This window comes from Grus americana, chromosome 15 (assembly GCF_028858705.1).
Source record: "Grus americana isolate bGruAme1 chromosome 15, bGruAme1.mat, whole genome shotgun sequence".
NCBI lineage: Eukaryota > Metazoa > Chordata > Aves > Gruiformes > Gruidae > Grus > Grus americana.
In genome coordinates, this window is record NC_072866.1 from 830,572 (window position 1) to 848,974 (window position 18,403).

The window sequence follows — 18,403 nt, forward strand, 5'->3', positions numbered from 1 at the left end:
TGGCTGCACTGCTTCCCGTTTAACCCAGAGAGCAGAGCATCCTCTCTCCTGGCTCCCTCCTTAGATGAGCTGATCCAGGTGGCCTAAAATGGCTCGACCTTTATCAGACAGCCAGAATCTCAGGTTGAAATATTATTATTTGGCAAAGCTCCTATCGGCCAGAGGCAGCATCCCAGACCCCCGGGCACAGCCTCCCTGCCTGGCCCGAGACCCCAAATGCCGCCTCTGCTCCCAGGTACTCTAGACCCCCTCCCAGCAGTGAGAGGGACCCCCGGACGGCACAGGGAGCTGCCGCCTCCCCCCAGCTGCCCTCCAGCCGGTGCGGGCTCCCGCGGGCATTCCCAGCGGTACTTACTGGAAGGGATGGCGAAAGGGGGCACGGAGGCTTGCGGGGGACCCCAGCCCTTCATGTTGTAGGCAGACACCTGGACGTAGTAAGCCGTGCCCTGCAAGGAGGGAAGCCACGCTCAGCGCGCCGGCGCCTGTCCCACCTCAGCGTGCGAGGGAAGGAAGACCTCCCCCCAGCCCAGTAGACCAGTACAACCACCACGAGTGCTAAACTGGGAGCCTGCAGCCTGGGCTCTGACCTCCCCCAGCTCTTGTTATCAGATACTAGAGAATCCCCACGGCCTGGGTAGCTGGTTTTGGGGGGAGGCAGAGGAAAGATGGGACACTGCAGATGCCCCTTGCCAGGAGATGCTCTGGCCCCAAAGACGTGGCGCTTCCAGAGCCTGGCGGGTCGGGGTGCTGCCTTCCCGTGGGATGTACAAGGATCCGGCCCCTGGAGAGAGGGACCTGGCCCAACGCTGCCGAGGGCTTGTGGCATGGCGACATTGATTAAACACCTCTGATTAAAGCTCAGTCAAGCTGCCAGATGTTGCAAGGCCTCCAGGCACTCATGAAGGCGGACAGGAGCCTGCGAAGCAGCTCTGAAAGCGTGATTGATGGGCTCGGGCCAGCTCCTTGCTGCAGCGCTGCTCTGGGCTCTGCTCGAGCCCCATCCTGCCGCACACCGGGGCAGCTCTCCCACCCCGACAGCAGCTCCGGGGCTCCAGCACCGCTGCCTTGGCTAAGCCCTTCTAACCCATCGAGGGCTTTCCTTGCTCCTCGAGCCGGCGGTCCCTGCCTGCCCCAGCGCTTCGGTGCTGCACCTCCTGGGTAAGGGCAACCCACCCATCCCAGCATCTCCCCCTGTTCCCACCCCAGGCTCCATCCTGCCACAGTCCCCATCCCACCCCGTCTCCCCCCACCAGTCCAATGCATGCCAGGGACAGGATGGCAGCCCCCGGGGAGGGGACAGCTGACAGGCAGCGTGGCCCCTGCAGTTCTCAGGGAGATAAAACAGCGGGGAGGCCCAGCCCCAACCAGCCCGTGACCCTGCCGAGCTGCCGGAGATGGAGACGGGGCTGGTCCCCCCTCTCCAATGAGCGACGGGGCTGGTGCGGGGGGTCGATCTGTGCAGGTGGCAGAGGAACCAGCCACTGATTTATCGCCCAGGAGGAGCGTGGGTGGAGACAGGAGCGGGGTGGGGGACAGAGGATAAATCAGGCGCTTGGTGAATGGGCCCATTCTGCCTTTCACTCGCGAGCCCCCAGGCACCCCGTGCAGGGGCTTTCCCCATGGCCAGGGTGGCCACGGCCAGGCGGGGACAGACAGGCACCCCTCCCAGCCCCACGCTCTTAGCTCTGCCACGGGCTGTGCTGAGCACCACCGTGGCACAATCCTGTTCCTCCTGCTCGAAACGATGCCCCATCCCCTCCCTGCATCAGCTGCAGGGAACGACCCCACAGGCTGCACCATGGCCAGTGGCTTTTCCCGGCCATGAGCTCTCCCCCCGCAGCCCAGACCCCCACGGGGCACCCCAAGAGCTCACCGACACCAGCCCCCGGATGGTGAAGTGCAGGTTCTTCAGCTTGTCAATCACGGCCTCCCCCAGCAGCGGCGAGAAGGTGGGGGAGCAGCTCCACTCCACTGAAAGGAGAGAGACCCCAAGGTGCCGCTTGGCCGCGGAGCGGGGACAGGCTGCCAGGGCTGGCTCTGGCGTGCCAGGGCCAGCAGCTGCAGAAGGACCGCGGGCAGCACGGCAGCTGGAGGCAGCGGAGTGAAGGCAGGGGAGAGGGGGAGCCACAGCGGGGGGGACGGCACGGGGAGCTGTGGTCCTCCTCACCAAGCCACGTCAGATGGGGCAGCACCCTCAAACCATGGGTCAGGAGTTGGGGATGGAGGAAATTCTCCAGAAGCCAAATATAGCTGGTTTAAGTGGGTGGGGGGTGCAGGAGCAGCGGGACAGCAAAGCCCCCCTGCTGTGCAGGATGAGGGGGCAGCAAACAAATGGCACCCTGAGTTTTGCCTTGGTGCAGGACGGTGGTTCGGTCTAGCTCAGACTGTTTGGGTGGTGGCGGGGCTGCGCAGCAGCGTGCAGCCCCAGCTCCTCCTGCACGCGAGCACCAAGGTGGCGTGACAGGGGCTTGGCAGCACTGCCCACGCCCCCGGCACGCTGGTGTGGCATGTACGGGGTGAGCGCCCCAGCACACCCCCCCGGCACACCTGCCATCGGTGCGTGCCCCCTGCACTGCTGTGGGACCCCGGTCCTTACCTTTGTACTTGGTGACGACGGCCGAGTTGACGCTCAGGGGCTCCCAGAAGGTCACCTGCACCGAGGAGCTGCTGGCCACGGAGAGGTGGACGTTGGTGGGTGCGTCCGGCACTCCTGGGGACAGAGAGCGCAGGGACCACTACAGCGAGGATGGTCACCCCGAACCCCTCAGCATCCCTCCTGGCCTCCCCCCACGCCCAGGGATGTGTTCCCGGAGAGCTCACCCCCTGTGCACCCATACAGTGAGCCCTGGCTACAGCGTGCGGGATCCTCTGACGGGTGCTGGCGCAGCCCTGTGCCTGGACCACGCAGAGCCCCGCTCCTTCCCCCAGCATGGGGGCTGCTCCCCATACCCCCAAGCCCTCCTGCAGGCACTCACGGGCGTGCTCAAACCCTGCCTTCATGCGCTTGTAAAGCCGGTATCGCCACTCCCAGGCCTTGAGCTGCTTCTCCTTCTCGGAGCAGTCGGCGTTGGGCGCCTCGTTCACCACCTGCGCCGTCAGCTCGTTGACGCGCTGCTCCGCTTCCCGCACCAGCGTGGAGAGGTGCAGCGAGCGGCTCTCCAGGCTCACGACTGCGGGGCGGGAGGGCACGGCCACGGGTCCCAGGAGGGAAGAGAAGGTGGTGAGGGCAAGCCCAGGCTCTGCTGGCACCCAGTCCCCAGCCCGAGACCCCGTCCTGCCCTCCGTGTCCTGCTCCCAGGCTCCACTGGAGCCCCTGCTGCAGCCTGCACCAACTTCCCAGAGCCCCGTGACCGCCTGCCCACCCGGACCCTGCTGCCCAGGGTGCTCGGCTCCACCAGGCTGGAGGCCCAGATGATGGGCACGGCACGGCTCCCCCACACCAACTCACAGTGCGGGCTCTCCTTTGCTCCCGCCTGCAGCAGGGCCCTGGCGATGGGAGCGTTGTTGGTCATGATGGCAATGTCCAGGGGCAGCAGCCCCTCGCTGTTGGGGGTGTTGAGGTCCAGCTCCTCAGGGCTGTACTGCTTCAGCAGCTCCTGGACCCTGTCTAGGTCCTGCAGCTCCACGGCCTCAAAGAGGGCAGCATTGCTCTGGAACTGGACAGAGGGAGAAACGCAAGTTGGCTGAGCATGAGGCAACCTCCTCCACCCCACCCAACACCCCAGCCCTTCACCAGCACCCCACAAACCCAAACTGGAGGGGATAGTCTGGTCCCAGGGGCTTGGGAGCATCGGCTCTTTGCAGACACAGCCAGATGAAGCTGAGCAAACCCTCGGACCAGCTCCAGCTGAACCTGCTCCAGGGCGGCTTCACTTAACACACTCCTGAGCTTCCACCCAGATGTCACCATCGCCCACACACAGACCCTCCATCCCCGCCTTCCCAGCCACAGCAGCGCTGGATGGAGCCAGTGGACACCGACCAGGTAGGACTTGCGGAGCTTCTCCTTCTCGCCCCGTCCCACCAGGCTCCCCTCGTCGAAGGATGTGTAGTTGACGCGGAATTTCCCCGACAGGTTTCTGTAGAGCCTCTTGGCCGCGTTCGGCGAGGACGGGCCCGGTGGCTTCCTGGCCTGCGCCAGCTGCAGGTCCCGCATCTGCTGCGTCATTTTAGGGGAGGATGACCTGGGAAAGGGCAAGGAGGTGTGGGGAAATGAGGCACGTGAGGACGTGCCAGAAAGGCAGAGGCACATCTGCAGCATTGGGACCGGGACACGGCTCAGGAGAGATGGAGCAGTGCCAGGGCAGCACCAACATGTGCAGCTGCAAGGTGGCTGCTGGTGCCAGCAATGCCCTCATCCAGCCGTTATCAGCCGAGGCCAGTCCCTTCCTCCCCCCCATCACTGCTGCTGGCCCTGCGGGGGTCCCGAGGGGCTCGTACGAACCCAAGGGCCGGTCTGGCCCCACGCTGCCCTCGAGCTGGGATGCCCCAAGCAACCTCATGCTGCTCAGCTCTGCAACCAGCCCCCATCCATCGCACCAGGGCAACCTCTCCTTGCTCCCAGTCTCTGCCCCCAGCTCCTACAGAGCAGGGCTGCCCCAGCCGGGGCTGCCCAGACCCCCTCGGCAGTGGGTGCGCAGGGCCCGACTTCCCCCCAGCCCCATGCCGGGTGGGTGCTGCCCACCACGCAGCTGGTTTGGGACGGCCCCCCACACCCTGGCCACATCCATCCTGCTGGTGGGAACTGTCTCCTGTGCTCATCACCGTCCCTCAGCCCTCTGTGGTGCACGGCTTTCCCCGGGGTCTTTATTCCAGCAAAGTGCACCCTCTGAAAGCGAAGCGAGCGCGGGGAACGGACTAAAGGCCATTTCTAACGGCACCGAGACAACGCCAGGTTCTGATGGGGACTGGTGACCCCCAGTCTGCTGCTCGCCAGCGGACCCAGGCTCCACAGCTGCTCCTCACCTTCTCCACCCACATCGATTAAGATACAAAATCTTTTCCCTGCTCTGATTTTGATTTCTCCTTTAAATAGCCATGATAAACACGTACGAGTCACTGGGAAAGCTGGCCTCTTTTCTTGGCTTCGCTGATCGGGAGCTTCCCCTCTCCCTGCAGCCGTGACCCTCACGTCCCCACCAAGACCTCACCCCCACCGGGCAATGTCCCGGGTCTCGGCGCGAGCACGGCCTCACTGCTGCGTGGGGCTTTTGCCCATGAGTCATCCCTGACAGCACCAAGGGTTTTCACTGGCGTCAAACATCTGATCCCCTTCTTGCCGTGGCCCGTGGCACCGTTCCCAGACAAGGAGCATCAGGTCTAAAGAGCATTTAGCGCAACAACACTTAATACAGTTTCTCTCAGTTTTGATCCCGTACCCCTGCGTATAAGGTCAGATATTTAGGGGCAAGGTCTTCCCCGTATCACTTCATTGGTTAAATATCAAGCAAAGGGTGAGCGTGATAAAAAGCAGGACAGTTGTCTAGAAGGTCATGCCAAAATGCTACCGCGAAGCTGTGCCTGTGATGAGGATGTTTATAAAGCCATCATCAGGAGGCAGGATATTAATAACAACCTCGCTACGTGCTCTTCATCGTCCTGATTTCAGATTAGGCACAGTGGGATGCAGAAGTCCTTTAATGATTTTACCTTTTATTACTGTGATATTTAAAAGCGGAAAATGATGGGGAGGTTGGCTCCTGCCAATCGCTCCTCTCTCTGGTTTCAGCCTACGGATTCAGAGGTCTCGAGTGTGGCCCAAGCCATGGTGTCGAGTTGCTGCCCTGGATTCCTCCAGGGATGGGCATTACCTGAACGTAGGGCTCTACAGACAGGACGGACAGAGAAGACCAACCACGTGAGCTTCAGGTGGCAAGACACCCCTAAGCAACCACATGGAGGTCAGTGAGATGCCCACAGCAGGGTCCCGTGGTTCTGGGGGGGAGGAAGGGGAGCAGGAGGGCATCAGCACATGGACAGTGACCTGCACCATGCAGAGAAGTGCTGGAGAACCAGCCCTGGGCTCACTCTGGACACAGAGTCCTCAGCTTACAGCCGGGGCAGCCTGAGCACATCCTGTTTCATTGTGGATATGGAGCAGCTCCTGGCATGGCCAGCTACTGAAGGCTCCTCATGCCAAGGGGCTCCGCACACGGCACATACAAACCTCTACAGATGCAAGTACAAGACCCCAGATATCAAAGGAGCAGAAAAGCATCATGCAGCTTTGCTGTCACTGGGGGACAGAAACTAAGAGAGAAAAAGTCAACCTGCCTGCAGGGCAGGAAGAGGCAACCAAGAAGGCAGGTCCTTCTGCCCAAGAAGCAAAGTGCCATCTGACATACTTAGGAAAGAGAAAGAACCAACTCAAGAGACTCTCCAGCAAAACTGTGCCTTTCCTCTTATGTGTAAGAGCTCCCTGCTGCCCCAGTCCTCCTCTCTCCACCCCCAGCTGCTCTTCGGAGGTGAAGATGGCTGTTTTAACAGGCTTGGTGGCAAGGTGCCCAATTTCTCTGCAGTTCCCCTTCATCCAAGGAGGCAACAATGCTCTCCCATATCAGGAAAGGAAGAAAGACCCCAAAATTACCTCTCTGGGAGCTGGGTTAGACCCCATTGTAACAGATCCTTGCTCCATCCATGCCTGTAGAATCAAGGTTTAAAAAAGGAGTAGTGCTTTGGAGCAAAAGCACTTTTTTCTGCCAATTAAAATATATGGCAAACGACCCAGCGCAGGCAGACTGCACAATCTGGAGGAAGTTCTCTCAGAGATGGTAGAAACAGAGGCGACGCAGAGAAATTTCTCACTGTTTTCCCTCATCTGATTTGCTTTTAATGAGAAGTAAAGAGATGGAAATTATTCAGAGCTCAGGAGTGAACATCTATCTATATTAAACTGGCTGCCCCAAAGATAAAAGAGTTTCCTGCCCTGTGGTTATGAGTCATCTGGACTCAGTGAAATAGTCTTGATTTATCTAGAGCTAAACTTTGCGGTGGAGCAACTGATAGCTGAAAACACCACCCACAGATGTCGTGCCCTCAAGGTAGGACCAGCCAACACCAGCTCGCCCTGATGGCAAAGCTCCATCCTGTGGGGAGGTGTTGGGAGGAGGTCCTACCTCCTCTGCCTCTAGAGTCTCAGTACAGCCCAACTAAATTTATCTCAACCTCAATCAGCTCTTGTTGCTAATTATTTACCTACCTACTGCAAACACAGCAGCAGGGATGGGTGCTTTGCCTGCCCCAGCGGTTCGGCTTTCTGGCTGTGGGATGTGTTTGCAACTATCAGGGAGGTGGTGTGGACACCAGGTCTGCAATGCCATAAATCCACGCACCAGCAAATTCCATAGAAAAGGCTGAGGTTCTGCTAAAGGATGCACTGGGGCTGGCCAGACCCAGCTCAGGAAACCAGTGCAATGAGAAAGTTTTTTTAAAGCACATGAGGATGGATGTGCATAAGACAACTTCATTTTATCCCTCCTCCTGCAATGAACACAAGCAAATCCACTGGGTAGTTCATAATGTTGTGGTTTCTGCATATTCTGGGTTTTAATGTTTCCAACGCTGCAGATCTTGGCCTAGTAAACAGTGTTAATAACTGTTGTAATTATATGATTTTAAGTGCATTTTGTTGAAGGGCGTAGCCTCTCCAAGCCTCCAGCAGAGAACCAGTCCATGGCAGACAGGGCTGCCCTGTCCCGCCGGCAGAGCCCAGACCCTGGGCTGGCTGGAAGGAGCCCTGCCCCCCCGAGCCCTGCAGGACCCCCAGGCTGCACCCACGGGGATGGTCCACGCCGGGCACCTGCACCACCAGATGTGCAAACCCCAGGGGGACCACGGGCTTCGTCCTCCCTGCCACCGCACGCTCCTGTCTCGGGGACAGGGGCTGGAGGTACCTGGACAGGCAGGCAATGACTGTCCTGCCTGGAGGTCATGAGATGTGGCTGCTGGGGACCACGGCGGCCATCCCACGCCCCGTCCCACCAGTGGGAGCCTGGGCTGTGAAAAGGTGATGTTGCTGCTGGTGGCAACGGCCTTCCAGCCAAAACGGGAGGCTGTCTGATCCCTGCCACCCCCCACACTGGCCGTGGAAAGGATTAGCTCACGGGCGCCTGCCCACGCGGGCAGCGAGAGGGCAGACTGCAGCCCGCAGCAGCAGACGTGAGCTCAGCGCCACGCTCCCATCCTCGGGGTCGGTGTGGGTGGCTGTCGCTTCGGGAAGCTGCTCCCTGCCGTCTGCAGCAGAGAGAGAAGCCACGGGGCTCTGTGCATGAGAAAAAGGGAACCTGAAGGACGGAGGATGAAAGGTGTTAGTGCTTTGAAAGGACGAGGCTTGGGGTGGGGAGGAGGACAAGGACTGGGTCCTTGCAGAGCTCCTTGTAGCCTCATGGAGCCGTGGATGTCAGCGGTACGTTAGCACAAGCTGTCCAAGTCAGTCCATGGGGTTATCCAGTGAAGGAACAGGCAAAGGACAGGAGAAGCCTAAAAAACTCTCGGGGAGAGCCAAACCCAACGCAGCCAACCTCACCCCAACCTGGGAGAGTGCATCAAGAGATCAGCCGGCAGGATCAACGTACAGGCTGTTTCCAAAGAAATCTGAGCGCGAAGGGTCTTTCCTCGTTTGAGCACACTCGGCCACGCTCACCCTTGGTGCAGGCAGGAAATCACACGGCAGGGCCACAAACACTTGGGCACCAAATACTCCACTGCAGAGACCGCTCGAGCTCCTAACACACAAAGGAGCTCCTCTCAGCTCATGGGGACACGGACCAGACGTGCAGCGTCCAGGACGAAGAGGAGCTGCTGATGCACTCGTATTTTCCACTCGTTCTGCATGAGTATAAGCAATTTTTCAGGCCTGGGGAAACAGAGGCTGGATCCAAAACGGAGCACAAGTAGGGGAGCCCTTCCAAAAGAGTGGGATTTCATAACCCACCAAAAGCCACACTCAAAGCTAGGATGAAACACTGTGCTTAGTCCCTGCAAGGAGGCAGGACTCAGGGGAGCAGCCTGCACACCAGTTACCCATCCTGAGGTGTGCGGACCTCAAAGGTATTTAAATATTGTGTGGTGACCTGGCCATGCAAAGGTGGAGCAAAACACTCCTGCTCCACAGAAACATCTGCGTGCCTGGAAAATGCACTTGCTTATAGGAACCTGGGTCCAGGGCAAGGCAGTAAACCAGATCCAGGGCTTTGTTTGTTTGTTTCCTTCAGATTCTCTCTTTTTTCCCCACTTGGCAAATCCGCTGGGGTTTGTTTTGAATGGAGCCTAAACGAGCATGCCTCTTTTGTTTAGCAATAACAACTAACTTATATAGATCCTGCTCCTGCCAGTACATTTTTGTTTGAGCTCCAGAAGCCCAATGCTATTAGCCCAAAGCTCAGAGGAGCTCAGTGTGGTGCAAGGCCAGGAGATGCTGCACAGCACCGGGGGCGGTGCAGTCTCCCGGGCATCAGGCACCGTTTTGGCAATGCTGGTAGGGCCACAAGTTGCCTCTGCCTTCTCCATACCAGGTACGCCATGATGTATATAGGTGCTTCTTGAGGAGCTCATGACCCAAGGCAGCAGAGAGCGGACCCCGTGGCCACGCAGCCCACCGCATCATGGATTTGAAAGTTGACTCCTGGCAGCTCAGTACCCGAATAAGCAGGAGGAGAAGAGCACATCCTGGGTGAGATCTGCCCCAGCCAGCCAGCATTCAGCACCCTGCACCTCCGCAGGGGAAGAAGTGGAGGATTCCCCCGCGGCAGCAAGGGGGGATCAGCATCATGCCTCGCCGTCCAGGCTGTTCCCCGAATGAGGAGGCTTTTGCATCCCTTGGGGAACGCTGGCACAGGGGGTGCAGCAGCTGGAGCGTGCGGTGAGGACCCCCTGGGACCAGCCCTCACTTGGCTGCCGGAGGGGCCGTGGCAGCAGGGAAGACTGTGAGCTGGACACGCGATGTCCCACAGCACGGGGCCGGTTGGCGAGCTGGTGACATCCTCTGGAGGCACGGCCATGTCCCCCTGTGCAGCGCAGCAGGGAAGAGCCCGCCCGCACGGCTCGCCCCTACCGCACCTCCCTGCTAAATCACAGGCTCCGGATTTGGGAGAGACGGAGACTTCAGGACTCCAAGAGAGATTCGGAGCCAACCAAGTAGATCACTTGCTGACAGTCAGTGGAGGCCTCCCATAAAACACCCCGTTTCTGCAGGGCCAGCAGTACGTTTGGGGGAGGAAGGGAGCGGAGATACTCGAGCAAATTCTGCTGCAACGCAATAATGCCACTGCTTTTTTTTTTTCACTTTTTTTTTTAATTAAGCATCTCGATAACATTTTTTAAATGAACCCAGAAGGAGCCTGTGGCTCAACCTCCATTAAAATATGACTGAAATCAGACTTTCAGTTCCTTGGTCCCCTGTGACAGTCTGCCATCACGGTTGGGACTGCTGTCACGCACACACCATAGTCACAAAGCGGCACCGTCCTGGCCGTGTCCACACGCGTGCGTCCCTCCTGGGCAGCTCCTGCCCTGCCTGCATGCGCAGCATTGCCAGGACACCGGGACACCAGGACACTTCTCCTTGGGGACTGTGCCAAGGGACGATGCGCAGTGGCTGGCTCTCTAGCCAAGGCAGATGATGCTGATGGTACCATCAGCCCGTGAGCACCAGCCCTGAGCTGTTCTGAAGGGGGCACAGCCTGGCTCCACGCACCCCGAATCATCCCTTGAGGGATGGGCAACCTAAAAATCCCAGAGGCTTGCGTGGGCTCCATGTGCAGACCCAGGTCAGGAAGGAGATGCTGGAGGGGAGAAGCAACGCCCACGTCAGGCCCTTGGCTCTGCACCCCAGCCCAGCTCCGCTGGCTTCACTGTTTTCACAAGGATTTACCCCAGCAGAGCTCCTGGCCTGCCCTGCCCAGAGGCTCACACCTAGAAAAAAATCTGCTTTTCTGCTTTGCACTCCCAAATTTCTGTGGGGATCGAGCTTAGTGGGTATGTGCATTACAGACCGAGGGGGTCCCTGCCTGGAGGGGCTCAGGACCCGCTGCTCGGGGGGCAGCATCACCGCCACCAGCCCCACGTGTCCCTGGACGCCTCCCGGTGCCAAAAGCCCCCAGTCCCTCCCCAGCAGGTCGGGCACTGGGGATGGCAGATGTGCCGCGGGGAGCTGTGCTCAGCCCTGGGCTCCCACCTCCCAGCCAGGGTAAACCCTGCTCGCTGCGCTCCCCACAATGCCAGCCTTTAATTGCTGCTTGACATTAAGTATCTGAGCAAGGAAGTCTTGGGTAAATGTTCTTGCTATGGGAACACACAGTGCTGAGTCTCTTTAATTACATTGTTTTTGTTTGGCTTTTTTTATTAGTTGTGCTGTGGCTTCCCCTCCCTGACAGGCCAGCGAAGCGCACGCTAAATATGGCTGGGTTTAAAGTCCGCCGTGAAACCCGAACCGCGGCACCAGACTGGCTGGACTCGGTGCAAGCCAGGGTTACACGGGACACGCATTCCAGCCGCCGTGGTCCTGCTCCGGCCCCGCGCCCCCCCCCCCCGTCCTGCTCAAACACCCGCCATCGGAGCAGCCCGGAGCACAACCACCACGCTCTGAAACACCTATGCAGCCTCCTCTTCCTCACCCCACTAAATCCTGCCGGGAACACAGCCTAACCCTTTACTCCACAGACCCCGAGCTGCCCCGTCTCCATCGTCCCCATCGCTTCTGCATCGGTCCCCATCCCACCTCGTCTCCATCGTCCCCATCACTGCCGCACTGGTCCCCACCCCCAAGTGCCCTGCCCCACACCTGCTCAGCCCACCTCCGGGCTGCCCCTCGGGGCCGAAGAGCCCTCTTCCCACAGGCCATGCCGCTTTCATCTTCCTCTGCCCCCCTTGTTATTTTAAAGGCATTCCAGAGGATGCTGTCAGGCTTGGATGTGGTTTGGTTGGGTTGTTTGTTTTCGTACTGGAGGTTTTATGATCGCATTGGGAACGAGCCTTAATTGAGCTGCAATTCGAATTGCAGTCCGTGGGTATTTGTTTCATTTTTGGAAGGGCTTAAACGGCAGCGCAGCTTAGGCTGGAGAACGCATTTGGTTTTAACTGGAACCTCATGGAGACAGGACTGAGCAGGATGGGCTGCCCCAAGCCATGACCGAAGCCGTGCGTGGCCGCCCCGGCGCCAGGTACCCACGGCAGCAACAGGCAGCGCCAGGTGTGACCACAGCCCTGCGACCACCTGAAAACGCTGCTGCTGCCGGGCAGGAGGCAGACGGGGCCGGTCCTCCGGTGCCGAGAGCCAAGCGCGCAGCCCTGGGGCCCGGCTCAGTTGGAGCTTGCAGCCACCCTGCAAACCCCTGCGCCCTGCAAACCCCTGCAAACCCCTGCGCCCTGCAAACCCCTGCAAACCCCTGCGCTCTGCAAACCCCTGCAAACCCCTGCGCCCTGCAAACCCCTGCGCTCTGCAAAACCCTGCGCCCTGCAAACCCCTGCGCTCTGCAAAACCCTGCAAACCCCTGAGCCCTGCAAACCCCTGCAAACCCCTGAGCCCTGCAAACCCCTGCGCCCTGCAAACCCCTGCAAACCCCTGCGCTCTGCAAACCCCTGCAAACCCCTGAGCCCTGCAAACCCCTGTGCTCGGCAAACCCCTGCGCTCTGCAAACCCCTGCGCTCTGCAAACCCCTGCGCTCTGCAAAGCCCTGCGCCCTGCAAGCTGCTGCACCTGGCAAGCCACTGCCCCCTGCAAACTTCTGCCCCCTGCAAACCTCTGCACTGCAGGGTCTGTGACCTTCTGCTTGCCCAGCACCTGAGCGAGGGAGCTCAGCACCACTGCCTGGGCCACTCAGCCCTGCGGGCTGGCTGGGCGCTCCTTGTTCGAGTCGGTAGCAGCCTCCAGACCCAAGCTGCTCGCAGGGACCGCGCAGCAGAAACGGACGGGACCTAAAGGTCAGCGCCCAAACTGCTCTTCATAGGATCTACATCGGTGTCAACTTCTGCTGACCGTGCCCCATGCCGACTGCCAGAACTAGCAGTTCAGCCCCAGCACCCAAAATGTGCCCGATGCTTCTGGCACACACGACCCGCTGGACCTTTGCAGGTAGAGACGGGAGGACAGTGAGATTTCCAGAGCACAGAGGGACTGGCCGAGCACCTGCTCTGCATTGCAACGGCACTTCCTCCAGCCCTTGCAGGATCTCACAAGCCCGGATGCTGGAGCAGGTCAACGGTGCTCTGGAAGACACCCCCGACCTGCTGGCACCATCCCGGCTAAATCAGACTTCCGCATATTAAAAGCGGATGAGCAGTGGGGACTCACTGCCCCTCTTTCAGGAAGAAATCCTATCCCGGCTTGGCCTGCCAGGAACGAGCACCGCTCTGTGCCCAGATGCATGTGTGCAAACTCTTCTTGGGGGTATCAAATGCAGAAGCTGAGTCATACGACGCCTGGTCTCAAAGATCACTGAAGGTACAAGGAGGGGGGGAAAAAAAAATATCTCTATGGGGTTGCTGGGCCCCAGCTTGGACCCAACCGGAGCAGAAGGTAGATGCATGGGGATGCTCAGCCATGCTGGGAGGAGTGAGGAGGGATGTAAGGCCACACTCATCCAGGCTTGGTCCCGTCTCCTCGCTTGGACCCTGACACCCACTTTTTAGAAGGGAGCGGGGCTGGCTGCTGCAGAAGCTGCTGTGGCCACCCCAGCCTGTGCAGGGCCAGCGGCTGCATCTGAGCGCTGCCCCGATGGGAGAAGGGGCCGGAGGGGCTGGGATAGCATCGCCCCAGCTCCGCCATGAACCCACAGCCCAGTGAAGTGCCTGGGATCCCCCAGGAGCCAGGAAGAAGCACTGACTTGTCTTCCCCCCGTGATGGCTCCAGCGTGTGCAGGGGGGATGCTCTGCGTTTCAGCACGGCCTCACACCGGGGCAACATCCCGCACTGCCTCCTCCTCACCCCTGCTCAGACCCACTGGGGCTCTCCCCGCTGAGACGGGCTGCTCTGCGCGGCTGTGCCCCGCTCCTGGGATGGTGGGGCTCCGAAGCACGCACACACCCAGGCCCCCCGCTATGGTTCAAATGTTGGCTCGGCTCCCCACTCTGCTGGAAAGAGGGCTCCTGGGAGGCACATCCCCACTGCCCGGCCCTGGGGCTGCAGCTTGTCCTGGCATGGGGGCACAGCCACCTGCCATGGGGGCTGAGACCTACAGACTCATCACAGCAGTGAGAGGCAATCAATTTGAACCCAGACCTGCAAGGATGACATGCAAATCCTTTAACCTCCTGCGCCACCTGGTGCCACCAGGAAGAATACGCTAGTGAGATCCAGCTTCCATTGGAAACCACCTCTTCTCCAAAACCATGAAATTGTAGAAAATTGGCCCAAGGACTTCTGGAGGTCATCTGAGCTCACTCCCCCATACCTGTGGCTGGTTCCATCCCCAGCCAACTACATCCCACCTGTGCTTTCCAGCCCTCCAGGGCACATCCCCAGCCCATCGCTGGGATGTCCTTTCTGGTGGAAACCCACCTTCAGTCTATCATCCTACCCAAGCCATCCAGCCAGACGGGGACCAAGCTGCTCAAGCACGCCGAAGCTGCACGATGAAAACCAACACCACTGGCTGAAGACTTCCAGAGCTGCACCCAAAGGGGTAATAAAAGGCAGGCCACAGACATTGATCTCAGCGGGGAGGAGGAGACGACGGCCAAGACACAATGGAAGAACAGACAAACGCACACACCCGGCTCCAGAGCTGCTGCCCAGCTGGTAAATGTTACTGGAGTCAGAAAACCCCTTTCCCGCTGGAAGGCAACCAGCAGGACCCAGCCGGCAGCACTGGGCAGACTGGCCACTACCCACAGGGTGTCCCTGGCACCGTTACCAAGAACAGCCACCCCCCCCGTCGGGGATCTCCTCGGGCTGCCGGTGGCATGTCCCAGGCTGGCTCCTCGTTCGGCACAGCTTCATGCCAGGATTTGCTCCTGGCTTCCTCCACGACCAGCTCCCAGCACCCACTGAGGTCTTCTCCTCTGACAGGAGGGTCCAACCCACCAAGCAGCCCTGCTGCCGGTGCCATGCCAGCACCAGCCAACACAATGCCAGAGGAGCTGGTTCACTGCCACCCAGCTACAAAAGCACTCATGGCAGAGCCAACCTTCCCTCCATGCATCTCCAGTGGAGTCAGGGTCCAAAGGCTGCGGTCCAAGAGAAGAAGTTAACGGTTTTTTGCCATTTTGCTAGAAAAACCCCACAAGTGCTCGAGACCTCACCACCAGCCAGGCCTCTGTCCAGCCAAGGTCTGCCTGCTGCCTCCATCAGACTGGAGCTTTCCCACCTCACGTGTCACTTTATTCTCCTTCTAGCTGCAGAAAGCTTTGAGATACCATCAGGTGGAGAAGCTCAAGCTGAGGATAACAGAACCTGTGGAGGAATAGTCAGAGTCCCCAGGACAGCAAGTAGAAAAGATTTCCACCCTAATATAAAAAAGCAACATTAAAAACCATAGTAATCACTAGGTCAAACCTCCAACCATCAGGACACACACATCCATCCATGCGTTGGTGCAACCAGCGCTGCTAAGCACACCCATGGGAGAAGCAGGAGTGCAAGTGCTGTTTCCCAAGGTCTTGCAGGACATGGGAGCACTGGGAAACACTTTTCTCATTGAGCGTTGCCTCAGCTTCTCCAGGTCTACAGACACAACACTGCCCAAGCTGACCTGAGCTCTGTTCCTTGCTCTACCACTGAGGGCGAGAGGAAGGTGATGCCCATAGCCAGCGCCACAGTTTCCACGCACGGGAAATGGAGATAAGGACAATGTCATCTTTTGTAATGTGCTTTAAGACTTGCTAATGAGGAGCACCAGACAACGGCTCGGGCTCCTCGCAGCCACTACTCCTGACCTGGACTCGCGTGGGCAAGGGGGTGCCCCGGAGATGGGAACGGGAGGTGCTTGGTACAGCTGGAGAGCAGTGGGTGCAGTGGCCAGAGTCTCTTTGCAGATGGGGACTTTAGCAGCTATCCTCTGCAGAGCTCTTCCAAGCATGCACAACCATGCTTTCCAGAGGCTAACAATTTGACCAAATCTGTGTTGATTTCCACCAGGAATGCACCAACCCTGCCAAATTTCAAGTCTCTTTTCCAAAGCGTGGAGGCACCAGAATTCCTCAAACAAAGACAGGAGAAAAAAAAATATTGGCAAAGCTACCATTTTTCCCCAACCTTCTGCTGAAACTTGAAGGAAAAAAAAAAAGAGAGAAAGTTCAGCCTGAGGCAGAGTGAGCATGGAAAAATTCAGCCCAAACAGTTAAAGTCTGGCAAAGGTATAAGCAAACAAACTTCCGCTGGAAAGTGTTATACAGCCTTAACAACAGGCAAATGCTGGCTCCAGCTACAATGACTGTGTTGGGTGAGAGGTGCCCTCCTCACTCCTCGTCCCTCCATGGCAGCACACAAGGATGACTTCCCTGCAGCACAGAAGAGGGAGGGTTGCAGGGACCAACGGCTGCAGGTGGCCTTGGAGATGGGAAGTGGCAGCACAGGGCAAGAGGAGACCACTCCAACCCCAGCACCTCAGAGGTCTCTCAAAGCGCTTGGGAGATCCCTGTTCACATGGTTACAGTGAGCAGGAACTTCGAGCCAGACCTAAACCGCGTGGGCTCCTCCATCACCAAGAGGGTGGGAAACATCTCACAGAGCTGGTGGCCTCAACACACAGTGGGTACTGCTGTCTCCTTCCTCCCCCTCGCCATACCCTGAACAGTGAAAGCAGGAGTGGAGACACCCTCATGCTCCTGAGACACCCTGCTCATCCCACCATGCTCCTCACCCTGCTTCTCCTGGCTGTGTGCTGCAAGACAGCTTTCTCAGGACCCGGTTGTCCATGGACCTGGAAAGCCTCTCTAGGTGCCCACTGCATCCTGGCACGTGCTGACCTGGGATGTCACACCTTGTCCCCAGTGTTGACACGGGCTGGCTCAGGCTGCAGTCACACCTTCTGATTTACTGTGCCAATAAGCCCTCAGCCCAGAGGGTTCCTCTTGCTCCGTTACCCCCAATTTTTCTGGTGACAGACCAAATGATGCAATATGAACACAGCCATGGAACCTAGCAAGGGTGATCTCTGGTTAAAATGTAGGAGCAGGATGAGGGTACCACTGTCACACACTGCCTGGGGGACCTTGAGCAGGTCACTAAAGTCCTGGTGCTGTAATGGGGTGCTCACCATCCCACCTAAGACCAGGGAGAGCAGCAGTTACAGCAGCACGGTCCCAGTATAGCCCAAGGACAGCTCTATCCATCTGCTGGCGTTTCTACCGGGGGCGAGGAGCAGCTGCTTCCACGGCACAGCAGAAGGATAAGGTGAGCACGCCGGTGCATGAGGAAGGCAGCCTTGGGTCCCCGTGCAATACAGCACCCCGTTCCTGACCTGCCTGCATCATCAGGAAAGAACACGGCCAAAGAAACTTCATGAGTTCATGTGAAGGTCACCCAAGTGGAGCTCTGCTCCATGAGCAAAACTGCTTTTCTGCTTGCCACAAGCCTTCCAGAGCTTGTGACCAGGGCAGAGCAGGGCCAGGAGAGTGCCGGGAGGATGGGACCTCTCGGCAGCATCAGCCTTCCACTGGCACAGAAAGCAGGCAAGTGCTCCACCGGCTTATCCACCTCCCCTCTCAAGGAGCAACAAGAACACGCTCAGAGCAGAGGTTCTCTCAGACAGCCCCTTGGACAGCCAGCAGGACACCGGGCATAGACAGGGAAAGCAGGAGCATTAGCTAAATGTCACGCCGGCTTATCTGTGTCCAGAAGCAGCCTCCTCGCTTCCCACGGTTTGGCCCGCTGCTTCGCGGGATTCGAGCGCACAGGGAAACCCGACACAGCTCTGCTAACCGCGAGCACCCGCCTGGCGCGGGGCACGGCAGGACTTGGCTCCAAGCTGCCCCCGCAGCGCATGGGGCAGTGACGTGGCACCCGGCAGCACCTTGGCACGTGTTAGACTTCAGATGACCTGCTTGCTCACCAGCAAACCCGTACCTGCACCCAACCTCACTTTCTGACAGGGTCCAGAGGCAGAGCAGTCCCTCCCAGAACCTGAAACCCAGTCAGGCCTGACCGGGCTGTCTGCCCTCGGCGCTGTTCCCGGGCACAGGCAGCAGGGACTGGCCCACTGCTGAGTCTCTCCTTCCAGGCTTCTGTCTTCGGACGTTGGCCAGGCTTGCAGAAAGGCTGAAGGCTCCATTACAGAGCAGAAGGGAGCACCCTCTGACTCCAGAGCCCGGTGCATAGTGACGTTTAAACCCAAAAGAATTTGTTTTAAGATTACATCTGCCTGGATCTCCCCAGACCTGGAAAGAGTTGCCTGCCCACCTCGCTCCTGCCACTGCCTCTGACCAGAATAAGTGCCGCCTCTTCCCCAGCCAAGATGCTGATCAACGA

At 58.8% G+C, this 18,403-nt stretch overlaps 1 protein-coding gene across 18 annotated transcripts in view; it reads right to left on the minus strand.

Annotated features, from left to right (window-relative positions):
- The window catches only part of LOC129213424 (ankyrin repeat and fibronectin type-III domain-containing protein 1-like), a 249,906-nt gene that overhangs the window by 12,034 nt on the left and 219,469 nt on the right, over positions 1-18,403 (minus strand). For 16 of the 18 annotated variants that reach the window (XM_054843419.1, XM_054843424.1, XM_054843418.1 and 13 more), the window contains 6 exons: positions 3,983-4,184; positions 3,449-3,656; positions 2,976-3,170; positions 2,597-2,710; positions 1,874-1,971; positions 356-446 (listed from right to left, as the gene is read on the minus strand). In XM_054843419.1, the coding sequence (XP_054699394.1) occupies positions 356-446; positions 1,874-1,971; positions 2,597-2,710; positions 2,976-3,170; positions 3,449-3,656; positions 3,983-4,184 (908 nt within the window). The remainder of the gene's footprint in view (positions 1-355; positions 447-1,873; positions 1,972-2,596; positions 2,711-2,975; positions 3,171-3,448; positions 3,657-3,982; positions 4,185-18,403) is intronic. The other 2 variants (XM_054843414.1, XM_054843428.1) reach the window with 1 other exon arrangement.